The sequence below is a fragment of the Octopus sinensis genome, unplaced genomic scaffold, assembly GCF_006345805.1.
Source record: "Octopus sinensis unplaced genomic scaffold, ASM634580v1 Contig17972, whole genome shotgun sequence".
Lineage (NCBI taxonomy): Eukaryota > Metazoa > Mollusca > Cephalopoda > Octopoda > Octopodidae > Octopus > Octopus sinensis.
In genome coordinates this window covers 5,001-20,382 of record NW_021835463.1, presented here as the reverse complement: position 1 = coordinate 20,382, position 15,382 = coordinate 5,001, and the positions used below count along the sequence as shown (strand labels likewise).

The window sequence follows — 15,382 nt, the reverse complement described above, 5'->3', positions numbered from 1 at the left end:
ATGCAGAGGAACGAAAGGAGAAGAGGTATGAAAAGCTAATCGAAGAATGCAGAGAACAGGGATGGAATGTCGAATATTATCAGTGGGGGCTAGAGGCTTCATTGAAAAGAAAATGACAACGCTTTTCAAAAGAAGATTTGTTTTTTCTAGCCCCGAGCTGCATAAACTAATAAGGAGAGTACAGGAGGCGGTTGAAAAAGCCAGCTTCTATATATGGCTTAAGCGGGAAGACCGAAAATGGCTTGAAAGTCATAAACACGCCGACGGGAAATAATATCATTAGGTGAGACAAGCTGACTGAATCAGCTTCGCTGACTGACAGGTGACGGTCGTTTAGAAAAAGAGCAGGCTAAAACTACCCGCCTTCACTAGTCAGTTAAGGTGAGACAGTGTCACGTGACAACTTGCTGGGGCTGCCTGCAGGAGCCTATGTGGCAGGTATTTAAAGGGAGAAATTTGACAAGACAGTCAGTCACTGGCTGACACTCGCTGACGATACATTGAAGAGGCCAGGGAACAGAAGAAAGAAGAAGAAAGAAGACATGCACCCAACACCAGAGCTGAAGACACCTCCGAAAGTGGGGGGGGGACCGCCACGTCAAAACGGTAGAGGAGTAGGGGCCGAAACCGGACGTGGTTCCTCCTGATGATGTCTTGAGCTAACTGGATCCTGACGAGTTGTAACTCCTGACGAGCTTCTTTCAGTTTCTGTCTACCAAATCCACTTACAAGGCTTTGGTCGGCCCGAGGTTATAGTAGAAGACACTTGCCCAAGGTGCCACCCAGTGGGGCTGAACCTGGAACCATGTGGTTGGTAAGCAAGCTACTTATCACACAACCACTCCTGTGTCTTAGCTGTTGAAATGATGCATTATGGAATTCCACATTATGACAAGATTTTAAGGAACACAATGCTTCAGTAATCTGTGGGTTTCCATTTTAGATTTTCTCTCAAAATGTAAAACCATTATTAGATTTGGACCGCTGTTTCTTGAATGATTCATCTAATCCTTTACTTGCTTCACCAATTTCCTCTACATTCAGAGATGAGAACTCCAGTGTTGCAGTGTGGTTGCATGACCTGCTAGAAGTAGCTGTCAAATCTCCATCTCATCACATCTTACAATTTACAAAACAAGAACAACACATTAAACAATACAGGCCAACAAAAATTGTGCCTGAATTAAAAATGGGACAGCCATGGCTGGAATATCTTGGAGCATAAATCAAAAGTAATTATTTGTTGGTGGACTTAATCATTGCTAGATTGAACGTCATCACCTAGTTTCTGGAGACCCTCATGCTCTGTAACTAGAGAATATCAAATTGACAGAATCCATTCCTCTAGAAATTAAATCCACGGGAAGAGATGAAACCCTGGTTTCTTTAAAATCTTGCAAAATATTTAATTTGACAGTGCTTCCAATGCTGCTTCTGGAAATGAATTTTACATTTTTACATTACCTACCTACCCTAGATACATATATGGAGGACTGGGCTTTTAAGAGCCTTGGCCACCAATATGAATTCTCCAATATATTTTAAAATAAAAATTAAATAAAATTTCAGACCAAATCTTTTAACATTTTCCATTTTATTCCCACACAAACACACACACTTGTTTCAATGTATCATCATCATTATAATGTCTGCTTCTCCATGCTTCCATGAGTTCAATGGGATTCATTGAGACAAAGTTTCTATGGCTGGATGCCTTTCAAATGCTTAACTCTCACCTGTCTCCGAGCAAGGTAATAATTTCTCCATGATCAGACATGTTTTCACAGAAGACTGGAAATGAAAGACACCACCTGTATGACAATGCTATTTACAACTGTCATGTGTCATCAGGAGAAGGTTACACACACACGTATAATGTCTGTGATTCAAAAATCATAACATTTCTTCAAGATGTCTACTACAATGTTCATATCCATTTTTGTCACAATCCGAACATTGCTTGCTTTGCCCATTCTGTTTCTCCAGTCTGGTACCATTTGACCTCTTGTTATAGATCCATCTAGTTCTACTTCCGCATAAAGTTCCACACTGTCTAACACACACTGATCGTTCATGATAGCAGCCACAGTTAGTTCATCACACAATATATAGCTTTGGTCTTTGTCTATCCGTTCCATTGTACTTTTGTAGATTTTTTGCATAAAGGCAGCTTTCTTGCCAGGAAGTGATAGCTGATTCTTAAGAAAAGACTGAAAAAAAAATTCGAAAGAGATAACAGAAATGAGCTTCTTTGCATGAAGTGCACTACAAGCGGTCAAGAAAGAGTAAAAGAGAGGACTGAGGGCAGCCATGAGTCAAAGACAGCAAAGAAAGTAACAAATACATGGTTTGCACACAAGATACAACACAAAAAGCCTGAAAAATAAACAGTAAAAAAGCCATAAAAAGAAAGGGTATATGGGTATGTCAGGAGTAGTGTTGGTGAATTTTGGGAAGCATGGAATCTTTGAGGCTTGTGTAGTGTCCTGACAGCTTTCATAATTCTGAGTGTATAGAAATTTTTTCATAAGTCATAAATGCTAAAATGATTTTCATGTTTATATATATATATATATATATATATATATATATATACTAGCAATGCATCCCGGTGTTGCCTGGATGTTATGACTTACAGCCACATTGTATTATTTGTTTCTTTCTTATGGGCAGAATCAGCACTCAAGGAATGTGAAACAAACAACTCTTCTTTATAAACTTGTTTTTCGGTCATTTTGTGAAGAACAATGCTGAAATTGTTGACACCAAAAACATGTAGAATGGCAGCTTAAATTAGAATGAAATCCTAATATTGCCCTCAAAATGACTTACACTTACGGATTTAAAGAATTGGATGACGTATGAGGATGTATAGGTATCTGCATTGCAGAAAGTAAGGTACATGGAAAGAAAGCTGCTTCATTGTGAAAAGCATCATCTCTAATGTTTGGGCAGACAGCACACTTCAACATGTGTTAAGTGAAATGCTTCTGGGTAAACTATGTTTTGCATAAGCCAAGTATTGAGAGAATAAATGAACAAGTCATCTGCACTGCTAACTTGTGAGCATGTGACATATAGTTGTCCATGAGAAAAGCAGGGTAGTTGTAAATTGAGACCCATAATTTTTAAAGTTTGATCCTGGGCTTTGTTGATTGTCATAGCGAAGCATAATCGCGCCAGGAACTGGAGGCACTTGAACTGAAATGGCACATTTGAAGGAATGAGGAGCATGCATGGAATGTATGCAATCTCTTCTCGATGACAGCCAGCAATAATGGTTGCTTGTAGGACATGACTTGTCATTGGAGATACAGTCAATCTTGTACCATTGCATAGTTGTGGTGGATCGAAATTCCTCAAGAGCATGATAGGTGCACCTTTCTTTAGGAACAACTAATGCAGTGGCAGTCCTGTGGGTTGTAGAGAGAGAGAAATTCAACTGGATGCTCAACAGTGGCATGTTCATTTATGGTAGTATCAATGGAAACAAACGTTGAAGCATCTCCAGGTAGAATGTGGGGGAGTTCATGGATTATTTTATCAATGCTTTCATTTCAAGGTGTTAAAATAGCTCTATTTGTGAACCATGCTATGTTTTTGAAGTTGTGTTGCAATGTGAGAAATACATTTTCTTTAAGCTCAGCCAATGTAGACACCATGTGCCCATATTGCAGCACATGCTGTTGCAAGATGTTATTCAATGGTAAGGCACCAATTCAAATTTGTCTATGTTGATGAAAGAATTCCTCAGCTAAGGGGTCATTGTAGAGGTGAGCTCACATATTGCTGCTTAATGAAAGCTGACAAACAAACCTCCACAGAGGTGAAAACTTCAGACACACATGGATGCCATCAGCTCGTGTACCCTGTAGTATGACTGGTAATATTTGAAATCCCCTGCAAGAACAACAGTTAAGCCCCCCACCCCTATAATGGCAGTATTGTTTCTAATATCCCTTAGCGGCTTATCTAGGGCTTCTAGTGCATCATGGTGTGCCATTATGCATTCATCCCAGTCAATAAGTGTAATTTAGAGCAAAATCTCTGCCGTCAGTGATCGTTTTGAAATATTACATATTTGGGCATCGCTGAAGTGAGTTTTCCTGAGCACAAATAGAGGCAGTTTTCTTTGTGGCCCTTGTTTGAGGAGATAAATGAGAATGTCTTCATTTTGGCAGCATGGCTGAAAAGAGTGAACAATTAAGGAACATATAAAATGGAAGACATAGCAATTTGAAGTTGTGCATTGTATAATTTGATTTTTTAGTAACAAATGAAAAGATATGCAAAAATTAATATGTCAATTTGTATGCTGCTATTTATGAGAAGAAGCGGTAAACTGTGAATGATCTGGCTTTACTCTGTCTTGATAAGCATAATGCATTCTGTTAGTTGATATATAGTGGAGTGGATTACTGGCTTAATGGAAGTTATTGTTTGTCCAGAAGTGAAGTGGGGGCGGGGAGGGTTACAATTTGCATGAAAGTGATTTGTGTTCTCAAGAAGGATCACAAACTATGTATTGTTTCATGGAGTAAAAAGGGGTTAATATGATTTTGGCCAGAAATCATGTTTTCAAAATTATAATTTCCCCCCTCCCCATCGAAATTTCCTAATTTTGAACTGTTTTTCGAATTTTGTTTTTTTATGCAAGTGATAAAATACAGAGATTACGAATGTGGGAAATATAATTTGTTTTTGAAAATTTAATTTTTCTGAAAGAAATATTAAATGCCCCTTCCCCTACCTCGGTCACCCATCAGCTACCTGCTTTCAGGCGAAATTGAAATCTCCTGTATGGAAAACAGAAATGTAGGTAAATTGAAGAAAGAAATAAGTAAATGGTGGTGGGGGTGGGGGTATGCAAATGTCATCTCAGACATGCTAGAAACAACAGGTAAAGGACAGGATTTCTGAGATAACCTGCTTGTATGTTTAAATGGAAAATCAGGTTTTGGAATATGCACATCACAAACAGGAATGATAGAATAGGAAAAGGTAATTTCCATAGAATTTGAGCTGTAATTTATTGCACAGCAAAAAATAACATAATTCATACAGAACTTTAACTGTGTGCCAAAGGAAGTTACTTTTGCATACCTTTTGTAATTCTAAAGGAAGAAAAAGTAGTGTAGTTGTAATATGTTAACAGCAGAAGGTCTCCGTACATTTTAATGAGAAATTGAAAGACAAAGATAATGCCAAATTCTATGCATGTGGGAAACATAGGACGAAAGTGAAAATGACCTTAAAATTGTACGACATGACCTCATTTCTGGGGGTTTGGCTACTCCTTTTCTCCTGCTTTCCCCCTCTCTTTGTGTCGCTTTCTTTCACCTTCACCTATAGAACATACAGTATCAATTTTGTGCTGGCTTTCTTTCACTTACAACAATAGAACATACATAGGGTATGAAACACCAGCATCTCCCTTTCACCCATCTTTCAACTTCTATAGAAACTTGTTTCCTGTCTCTGTTTCTTTCTCTTGTGTCTCTATCTTTTTCTCATTCTGTGTTTCACTTGGTCATTCTGTAAAAATTAATTTCTTTAAGCTTGAAGAGAGCAGAAATTGAAAGAAAAGCGAAAGTGAAAAGGGGAGAGAGAGAGCAGAGAGTGGAGGAAATGAGGTGAAAGATGTATGTACATGTATATGAAATGGATTTGTGTGTGTGTGTGTGTGTGTGTGTACGAGAAAGAGAGAGAGATAGAGTGAGTGAATGGAGGTGTGTGTCGTAATGATGGATGCCTTTTAAGGTAGACACTCATATAGAAAATGTGACGTCATCGTCGTTGTATAAAATATTTCCGATATTTGAGTTATGGAAAAGATTATAATTTTAAGTTTTTGTAATGGAAATATGTCAATGAACATAAAGTTTAGTTGGTAGTGGAAATAGTACTGAATCTTTTGATACCCCATACATCAAAATTGGCAACTCGGTTTTAGAATGCATAAGGAACATATGCACACACACACACACACTTGTTTCAATGTATCAACATCATCATCATCATAAAGTTCACTCTTCCATGCTTGCATCAGAACAATGAGATTCATGTTTTCCCAGAAAACTGGAAATGTAAGAGACCATTTGTATGACAATGTCATTGTATATAATCGTCACGTAACATCAGAAGGGTATGCATGCATGTATAGTGTTTGTGGTTTAAAAATCATAACATTTCTTCAAGATGTCTACCACAATGTTCAGATCCATTTTTGTCACAATCTGAACATTACTTGGCTTGCCTGTTATGTTTGTCCAATCTGGTACCATTTGACCTCTTGTTTTAGATCCATTCAGTTCTACTTCTGCATAAAGTTCCACACTGTCTAACACACACTGATCGTTCACGATAGCTGCCATAGCTAGTTCATCACACATTACTGCATAACGTTGGCGTGCCTCTGCCTGTTTCATTGCATTTTTGAAGACTTTTTGCATAAGAGCAGTTTTCTTGCCAGGATGAATTAGCAGCTTTTCAAAAAAAGACTATAAAAAGAAAATTCAAATACGATAATAGAAATGAGATTTTTGTACAAAGCGGTTGTAAAAAAGGGTAAAAGAGGGGAGAGAAAGTAGTCATAAGCAAAAAGAAAGAAAAACAGCAATGGAAGTGAGAAATACAGGGAAAGCACACAGGATAAAACATGAGACGGAGAAGTAAACAGTAAAAAAGCCATAAAAAGGTAAGGGTATATGGGCATGTCAGGAGTAGTGTTGGTGAATTTTGGGAAGTATGGAATATTTAAAGGATGTAGTGTTTTGTCAGCTATCAACAGACATAAGGAGTATATTCTATACATGATCTGATCAAAAAGTATCTGGACTGTTGCCATAGTAACAAAGCTAAAGCACACAGAGTGAAGCCGCTTGGTACAGATTAACCTTGAACTCTGCAGTGCATGTGCACCAAATTTTAACATTCTCGATGACTTCCATTGTTTACAGCAGTGCTTGGAAGGAAGGTGTGTAGGATGTGAAAGTTAAGCAGAGAATCTGCATCAAATTTTGCCAAAAGTTTTCAAAAAGTTTTCATCATTCTCAGCAGAATCAAGGAGATCTTGTGCAACTAAAACCCAAATGTCTTTTTGGTCAGCTGAAAGTAGTTGTAGCACAAACTTGGCAGACACACGTCTCATACTCAAATCTTCATTGATAATGGACTGAAATGAACCATAAATAATCTGCACATCCTCTGATAACTCACGGATGGTGATTTGACAATTTCCCCTCACAGCGACACACACATCTGCAACATTTTTCTCAGTTCTGCTGGTTGCAGGTCTCCCAGAGCATTCATCAATATCAACATTTTTTCAGCCATCTTGGAAACGTCTGAACCACTTGTACACTTGTGTGCAACTCATACGCTTTCTACAACTTTGTGTAGACCTCTGAGCAGGTATTGCCATGTCAATTTTCTTTGTCATGGTCAATGTGACGAACACACGCTACATACCTTCCTTCCAAGCACTGCTGTAAGCAGCAGAAGTGAGTGAGAACATCAAAACTCAGTGCTCATATGCACAGCAGAATTCAAGGTCAATCTTTGCCATGCAGCTTCACTCTGCATGCTTTAGCTTCATTACTATGGCAACAGTCTGGATACTTGCTCATCAGACCTTGTATATGCTGAAATTATTTTTTTTTTTTCTAAGTGTGTCTAAGGGTGGTAGAGGTATAGACTTCATAGGAATGGTCTGAGTTGGATCCTTTAGGAATGAATCTGGTATGGCTGCATGGTTGAGAAATTCACTCATCGTCTACTTACAAGGACAAAGTATTGGTCATCTGAAGTCTGTGGTGGAAGGTTTTTGCCTGAGATGCCCTGCAGTAGAACTGAAGCTAATTGACAACCGCACCAACAGATCCGTTTCCATTATTTGATTCCTGAATTTCTGATACTTACTGAAGGTTGCTTTAAATCTTCGCATAGTTCCCATGTTATCAGTGTTATTGGACAAGAAAGTTTCTTAAGAACAATGCTTGCTGCTTCCGGGTCATTGTAAAAGTTGAACTCAGCACTTCTTGATATGTTGCCAACTCCTGGAATATATATGACAGAAGAAAAAAACGTCTGTTTAAGTCACTTCATAGCTTTTAGTCACTTTGTAGAGTTTTCATTTTAGATTTATAGCCTGCAAAATGGTTTGGTTATTCCACATCCATTTTCACAATATATCTTGAGTGGGAAGGTTTTCTTATATTTGGATATCGTTGAAATAATTATGTGAGTATAATTACAAAGCACAAAGAAGTGTTGTGTGTGCAGTTGAGAAAGGTGTTGTCTTGATACATAATTATAATAATAGCAATAATGAGCATATGCTATACAGTGCTCAGATGCACAACTCATCAGGAAAATAGTAAAAGAAGGAACAGAAAGAAATGTCTAAGTCAAGAAAAAGAGCTATGACAGCCAAAATCGCATGCATAGTACATAGACACATGTAGTGAACAGTAAAAGGACGATAAAGAGGAAAGGATGCACATCAGGAACTGTGTTGGTGAATTTCAGGAAGCAAGATATATTTGAAGGATGCAGTGTTGTGACGTAAGAACTGATCCATGATTCAACAATTCTGTGTGTGAACTCTACACATAATTACAACTGATGTTATAACATGGTTTTTCTAATATTCCTGTAATGAAATTGATGCATATACTTCACCCTACTTAAAATACCAACATGTCACAATCAAATGAAGAAATCCCTACATGTCATAGGCCATCTGAGGGAATCAGCTTTCTAGAAATAGCAGCCAAGTTGTTTTCAAATCAGACCTTATTGTTTTGAAAGGGACACATTGGTCTTGGGTGCCCAGTGTCTGGGAAACAAAAGTGATGGTCACAAGACACTTTTAATCATATGCATGTTTTATCAGTGCTTTTTTGAGGCAGAAAAATTGAACATAACGTTTAGGCACAGGTGTGACTGTGTGGTAAGAAGCTTGTTTCCCAACCACAAGGTTTCCAACCACATGGTTTCAAGTTCATTCCCACTACATGGCACCTTGGACTATAACCTCAAGCTGTCTAAAGCCTTGTGAGTAGATTTGGTAGATGGAAACTGTTCCCCATCACTGCTTGAGAATCAACAGAATAAGTACCAGACTTTAAAAAAATATGATTCATTCAACCAAAATTCTTCAAGGTGGTGTTCCAGGATGGCCACAATCTAATGACTGAAACAAGTAAAAGATAAAAGATAACAAAATGAATATAAAATACAGAATTAAGGTGAATTAAAATAAGGTAAATAAAAAAAGAAAAGAAAAATATGAAAGTAAGATTGAAAACAAATGAAAGATTACCTTTATAATTTCCGCCCATTATATAGCAACTCTTGAGCTTTGAACCAAAATCTGGATCTAAGGTAATTGCAGTGGCTATATTAGTAAGAGGAGCTAAGGAAACAAGATGTAACTCCCCTGAAAAGTAAAAAATGCAAAATCTGTATATTTTAGTACAAACACATGAAGCAGCAGCCGTCACATATTTAAGATGTGTACAGTTTAGTTTTTTAATATATTTCTGATAGAATGTAGAAGGCAATCACTGTGCAGCGGAATCTTGTTTGGGAAAAATTTTCCTTCAATAGATTTTGTGTGTGTGTGTGTGTGTGGTGTTTTACACACAAAATCTATTGAAGGAAAATTTTTCCCAAACAAGATTCCGCTGCACAGTGATTGCCTTCTACATTCTATTGGTGTGGTGTTTTACACACACACACACACACACATTGAGGTGAAGTTCAAGAAATGTTAAGTGAATACAGAGAAATTTTGCAGTGAACATTTTTAATGTTCTAGAGTAAAGAAGCAGACACATATACATATACATATAGATATAATCATCATCCTCGTCATTTAACATCCACTTTCTATGCTGACATGAGTTGGGCAATTTGACTGGATCTGGTGAGCCACAAGGCTACAATGGGCTCCAATGTCAGCTTTTGGCAGTTTTTACAGTTTGATGCCCTTCCTAACACCAACCACTTTACAGAGTGTGTTGAGTGCTTTTTGTGTGTGTGAATGTACCAAGTAACTTGCAAGACAGAAGAACAAGGAGAGGAAAAGGAAAAAAAACTCACACTGCTAAATGGGGCGTATTTGAGAGGGGATTGAGGGACAAGCACAGGCATCTTGCTATAAAGGAGATAGATGGCTAACCTCTGTTATATAGGGAGGTGGATGGGAATAGTAGAGGAGATAAAAGGAAAGTAGTGAAGGAGTGCCAAAGCAAACTCTCCAGCTACAAGGTGACCATAAGAGAAAATATGAAAAAGATCATTAACAATTAGTTGTTTGCTTATAAGCAATGTGGTTTAGAGTGTTTTAATTTGGATTTTGAACTATAAAGAAAAATATCAAAAACAAGTTTTCTTGTTATCAATGAACTTTGGAACATTAGCTATCACTACCTGCTTATTGATAGTGAACTGGTACAGAATTGTTACCAAGTCAGGCAAAATTCTTAGCTGCATTTCATTCATCGTCAGGTTCTGAGGTCAACTTTGCCTTCCATCAATAAAATGAGTACCAGTTGAGTACTAGGATTGATTTAATCAAGTTAGCCCCCTCCCCTGGAATTGCTGACCTTGTGCTACAATTTGAAACTGATATTGAACTTCAGTGAGATTTTCTGATTAAGTTTTATATTACCGTAAAAACCCATGGAATTTGCAAACCTGTGTAACTTACGCAGGTGATTTTCAGGATAAAATTTGTTAAAAAAGCTTCTACTCATGTAAAATTCGCACCCAAAAGTTTTCAGAATTGCCGATATAGCCAGGAGAAAAAGGTTTACAATTTAGTTGCATTTAGCATAATTTCATTTACTTATGATGAGATTTTATTACATTTTCATTAAATAAAAATAATTTCTGTTTAACAGTATCACATTGAAAGCTATTAAATTACAAAGGGTTTGCGTTATTTATAATAAACTTTATTTTACATTTCTTGCCCACAAGAGATTATGTCTGATCTTTAGCGTACTGCTGTATGTCTTCTCAAACCACAATCACAGGAAAAGTTGTTGATAAGAATTACCAACAAAAACAAAGCTGATAAATACACACAGGTATTGCAAATTAAGTTTAATTACCAATAAACATCAGTTTGAATGACACTTTACGCAACCGAGTAAAATATGTAAAATATGGCCTGGACCATGATTACCAGCATGAACGTCAGATTTCAAAAGTAGTTAACCATTTAATGGTTTTAGTAAATTTATACAGAAAAAGTAAATATTATACTGTCCAACATAAATAAAAGTCAACATTAGGTGCAGGAGTGGCTGTGTGGTAAGTAGCTTGCTTACCAACCACATGGTTCTGGGTTCAGTCCCACTGCATGGCAAGTGTCTTCTACTATAGCCTCGGGCCGACCAAAGCCTTGTGAGTGGATTTGATAGACAGAAACTGAAAGAAGCCTGTCGAATATATGTGTATATATATATGTGTGTGTGTGTTTGTGTTTGTCCCCCCAACATCGCTTGACAACCGATGCTGGTGTGTTTACGACCCCGTAACTTAGCGTTTCGGCAAAAGAGACTGATAGAATAAGTACTAGGCTTACAAAGAATAAGTCCTGGGTCGATTTGCTCAACTAAAGGCGGTGCTCCAGCATGGCCACAGTCAAATGACTGAAACAAGTAAAAGAGTAAAAAGAGTATTATTTTTTCTGTAAAAACCTATTCTGATATTAAATGAGTCAACTTCCAGTATGGATGTTTATGCTTTGTACGTCATTTTTCAACAAAAAAAATTTCTAAAAAAATTCTGGAAACAATCTCCTCATGTAATTTACGCACCCACTAATGTTTATTTTATTTTTGCAAAAAAAAAAAAGGTGTGTAAATTACATGGGTTCTACAGTAATTGTTTTTGATAAGCCATGAAAAGTGTCATCAAAAGAGTTGATCTTTAATTAAAATGTTATTTAAATCTCAGTAGATGCAGTACAGCTGAACAGTTAAGAATTTCGCTTCACAACCACAAGGTCTCAGGCTCAATCTCACTGCACATCAACTTGAGCAAATGTCATTTTTTTTTAAGAATTTGGTTGATGGTGGTGATGATGATGTTGATGTTAACAATGAAGGTGGTGATGGTAGCAATAACAATGATGACATCAATGATGACTATGATGATGATGGTGATGATGATGATGATGATGATGATGATGATGATGGTGATGGTGGTGGTGGCGGCGGCGGCGGTGGTGGTGGTGTGGTGGTGGTGGTGGTGGTGGTGGTGGCAATGACAACAACATCAATTTACCTGGGTTTTGGTTCACGAGATGAATTAAAGCATTTACAGCATGTTCCTTCTGAAGGTGATCCAAACCCGGTGCTTCACTGTCTGGAACATCTCCCAAACCATCTTTGCCGTGATAATATTGGGCATGCTGGGCTCTTTGCATTAATGGATACTTACAACCTTGAAACACTGGTATCTGAAACAATATTTTGGTATAAGAATTGAGAGATTGTTTTGCTGGACGTGTGCAATTACTGTTCACCTTACACACCTGTAAATCTAAACTGATGAACAAAGGCAAAAACATGGGAGAAGAAGGAATTCCAGGGCTTCACACTCAGGAAAGGAAGGATTGGATATATAGTGGTTAAGGTTGGGAAGGAAGGATGGGTGCAGTATGAATGATGGAGTGTGCCAGGTGGGCTTTGATGGAGGTTGATACACTATGGCCTAGTTCCAACAAGCAGATGCCATTGTAATTGTAAGTAGAAAGGTACAGAGTCAATAGCTACTGTAGTGTTAGTGGTGTTATGGGCTGTGATGAGCTGTGTGGTGTTGGTGGAGGGGATTGCAGATGAAGTAGACAGAAGTGAAGACTGCGGGGGCCTGTGGGGCAGCCACGGGGCATGTGTGCACAGGAAGCACATGTGGTCAGTTCAAACAGAAACGGCAGCGTGAAAGGACATGTTTATTTCTTGATAGTGATCGCTCATCCCGCCGAGGTCTACAGGTAAGGCCTTTTGTATTTCTTTCTTTTTCTGTTGTCCTTTCCTCCATCACACTACAGCTACAGAAAGTCTACAGGCTAGAGGTAGGAGTTAATTGGTGAGTAATTAGGGGAGGAAAAGAAGAGCAACATCCCTGGGCCTTTGGTGGGATGAAAGAAGAAAGTTAAACTGAACGTTGATACTTGAAACAGAGCATGCTCTACTATAGACACCCAAGAGTCAGGTGGTGGTGTTAAACTAGGTTATCAATTAAATCTATCATCCATGACCAGGTATAATCACCCTGATAAGCTTCCATGCCATTTCTATCTTATAAAGTTTGGGTCAACTTCAAATTATGACTGAGGATATTTGCTCAAGGCACTGCACAGTAGATGTCAATCTTGGTACTATATGACTACAGTACATTCACCTATTTGTGTGTATGTACACACACAAACATATATATATATATATACATGCAACCATGGTTCCAGCCTTATGAAAATTTTCAGTGGAAAAACAAAAGTTTGTTACCATCATCTCTATATGGTTGCTTGACTTAATAAATATAGCAACAGTGTTTTACAGTACTTAGTGTAGTAGTTATATAGCTGTACAATAATATGGAGGAGTTTTAAAAGTCTGCCTCAAGCCTACAGGTTCAGTGAGGTCAGAATTTGTTTGAATGTTCAAGGAGTTTAGACTGAAAGTACAAGATCCCCTTTTGTTCCTGAACAGGACACTAATCTGTCACTGTGTTAAACTCCAGCTATCGCTAGTAGTAATTTTCACAAATGGGAAATGAAATGCTTTTCTCAAGGACACAACATGCCACCTGGTTCAGAAACCCATGATATAGTTAAGTAGATGGAAATGGTGAAATAAAGGCATTTCCAATTTTTATTTTTAAGATAAAAAAAATGGAAATACCTTTAGCAGAAGCTCATCAGAATGATTGCACTTGTTCTTAAGTGGCTGATTAAATAGATCACCCCATTTAATATCACCATCTGGTTCTTAGGTACCTATAGCTGAGTCCCCTCTGCTCTGATCATATGCTCTGAGTATAACTTTCTCCTTTAATTCTCGCCAGTCTCAGAGGCCCAGTAAAAAGGCCAGGGACGTTGTTGCTCTTCCTTTTCTGTTTAGTACAAAGTAGAGAACAGCTAGCCTTGGTAACATATACTATGCTTTTACTAATTGTTTTAGATGCCTGTGTAGTCGTGAGCAGACAGAGACACCTCAGCCTACTCTCCCTCGACCCAGAAAGACATACAAAATGCAACAGTTAGAGAGAGAGAGAGAGAGAGAGAGAGAGAGAGAGAGAGAGAGAGAGAGAGAGAGAAAGCGTTAGAGATGTACCAGTACTCATTTATAGCTGAGAAGACTAAAGCAATGTGAAATACCCTTATTCAAACACACAACATGCCACCTAGTTCTGGAATTGAACACACAACCTTGTTTGTCATTATGAGCTGAACACCCTGAAGTCTTTGTTATTTGTTGAGAAAGGAGGGAAATAAAAGAATACTTACATCTTGTCTATTGGCTACCTTCAGTAACCGTAGCGTGTTCAAACTAGTATTCATAACAGGGGCATTGCCCTGAACAGTTGTTATGGCAACAACATCTACACTGCTGTCCTTACCCAGGGCCATCAAAATAGCCTGAGCATCATCGATACCAGGGTCTGTATCAATTATGATTTTCTTATTGCTGGTAAAAGAAAAAAACAAAAGGAACAAGAAATGAAATAAAACCAAATGAAAAAGGTGCAAGCATGGCAGTGTGGTTCAGAAATTTGTTTCCCAAACACACATTTCAGGTTCAATCACACTGTGTGGTACCTTGGGTAAGTGTTTTCTACCATGTCCGGTAAGTTCATTGTCATCAATTCACTGCAGGGAAAGTTCACCATCATCAATTCACCACAGGGAATCTCCATTTGACAATTTTTAAAAACCTTTTAATTACAAATTTTCTATAATAATTTTCAATTTTATCATAGCTTTTTAATGTCAAACAGGATTTTGAATAATATAAATTTGAATTTTGTGTTGATTTATGTTGTAAAGAAGTGTGAATTGAAAGTTAAGTTTATTTTTCTTCTTATTTAGTACATACTATGTTTTAACCCAAAAGGTAAAATCCCTGATTACATGTTTTGATCTCCATTACTTTCAGTTTTTTCCTCAGTAAAATAGTGTTTAACTGTTAATGGTGAGATACTATGGATATATTTTCTTGGTAAACTTTCCTCGCGGTGAACTTCCTTCACAGTGAACTTATCTGTAATCCTTTTCTATATTTCTCACGAGTAAACCAAGGCTTTGTGAGTTAATTTGGTAGACAAAAACTGAAAGAAGCCTGTTGTTTATGAGTGTGTGTGT

The 15,382-nt window shown here is 37.6% G+C and overlaps 1 protein-coding gene across 3 annotated transcripts in view; it reads right to left on the bottom strand.

The window, feature by feature from the left end:
• Positions 1-1,575: 1,575 nt before the first annotated feature.
• Positions 1,576-15,382, bottom strand: part of LOC115231255 (inosine-uridine preferring nucleoside hydrolase-like) — a 17,757-nt gene continuing 3,950 nt past the window's right edge. The window contains exons 2-7 of one of the 3 annotated variants that reach the window (XM_036500008.1): positions 14,528-14,708; positions 12,304-12,478; positions 9,326-9,442; positions 7,921-8,057; positions 6,461-6,500; positions 1,576-2,170 (exon numbers count right to left, since the gene is read on the bottom strand). In XM_036500008.1, the coding sequence (XP_036355901.1) occupies positions 1,887-2,170; positions 6,461-6,500; positions 7,921-8,057; positions 9,326-9,442; positions 12,304-12,478; positions 14,528-14,708 (934 nt within the window). In that variant the 3' untranslated portion in view covers positions 1,576-1,886. Of the gene's footprint in view, positions 2,211-4,391; positions 6,501-7,920; positions 8,058-9,325; positions 9,443-12,303; positions 12,479-14,527; positions 14,709-15,382 lie in introns of those variants that run through there. The other 2 variants (XM_029801316.2, XM_029801315.2) reach the window with 2 other exon arrangements.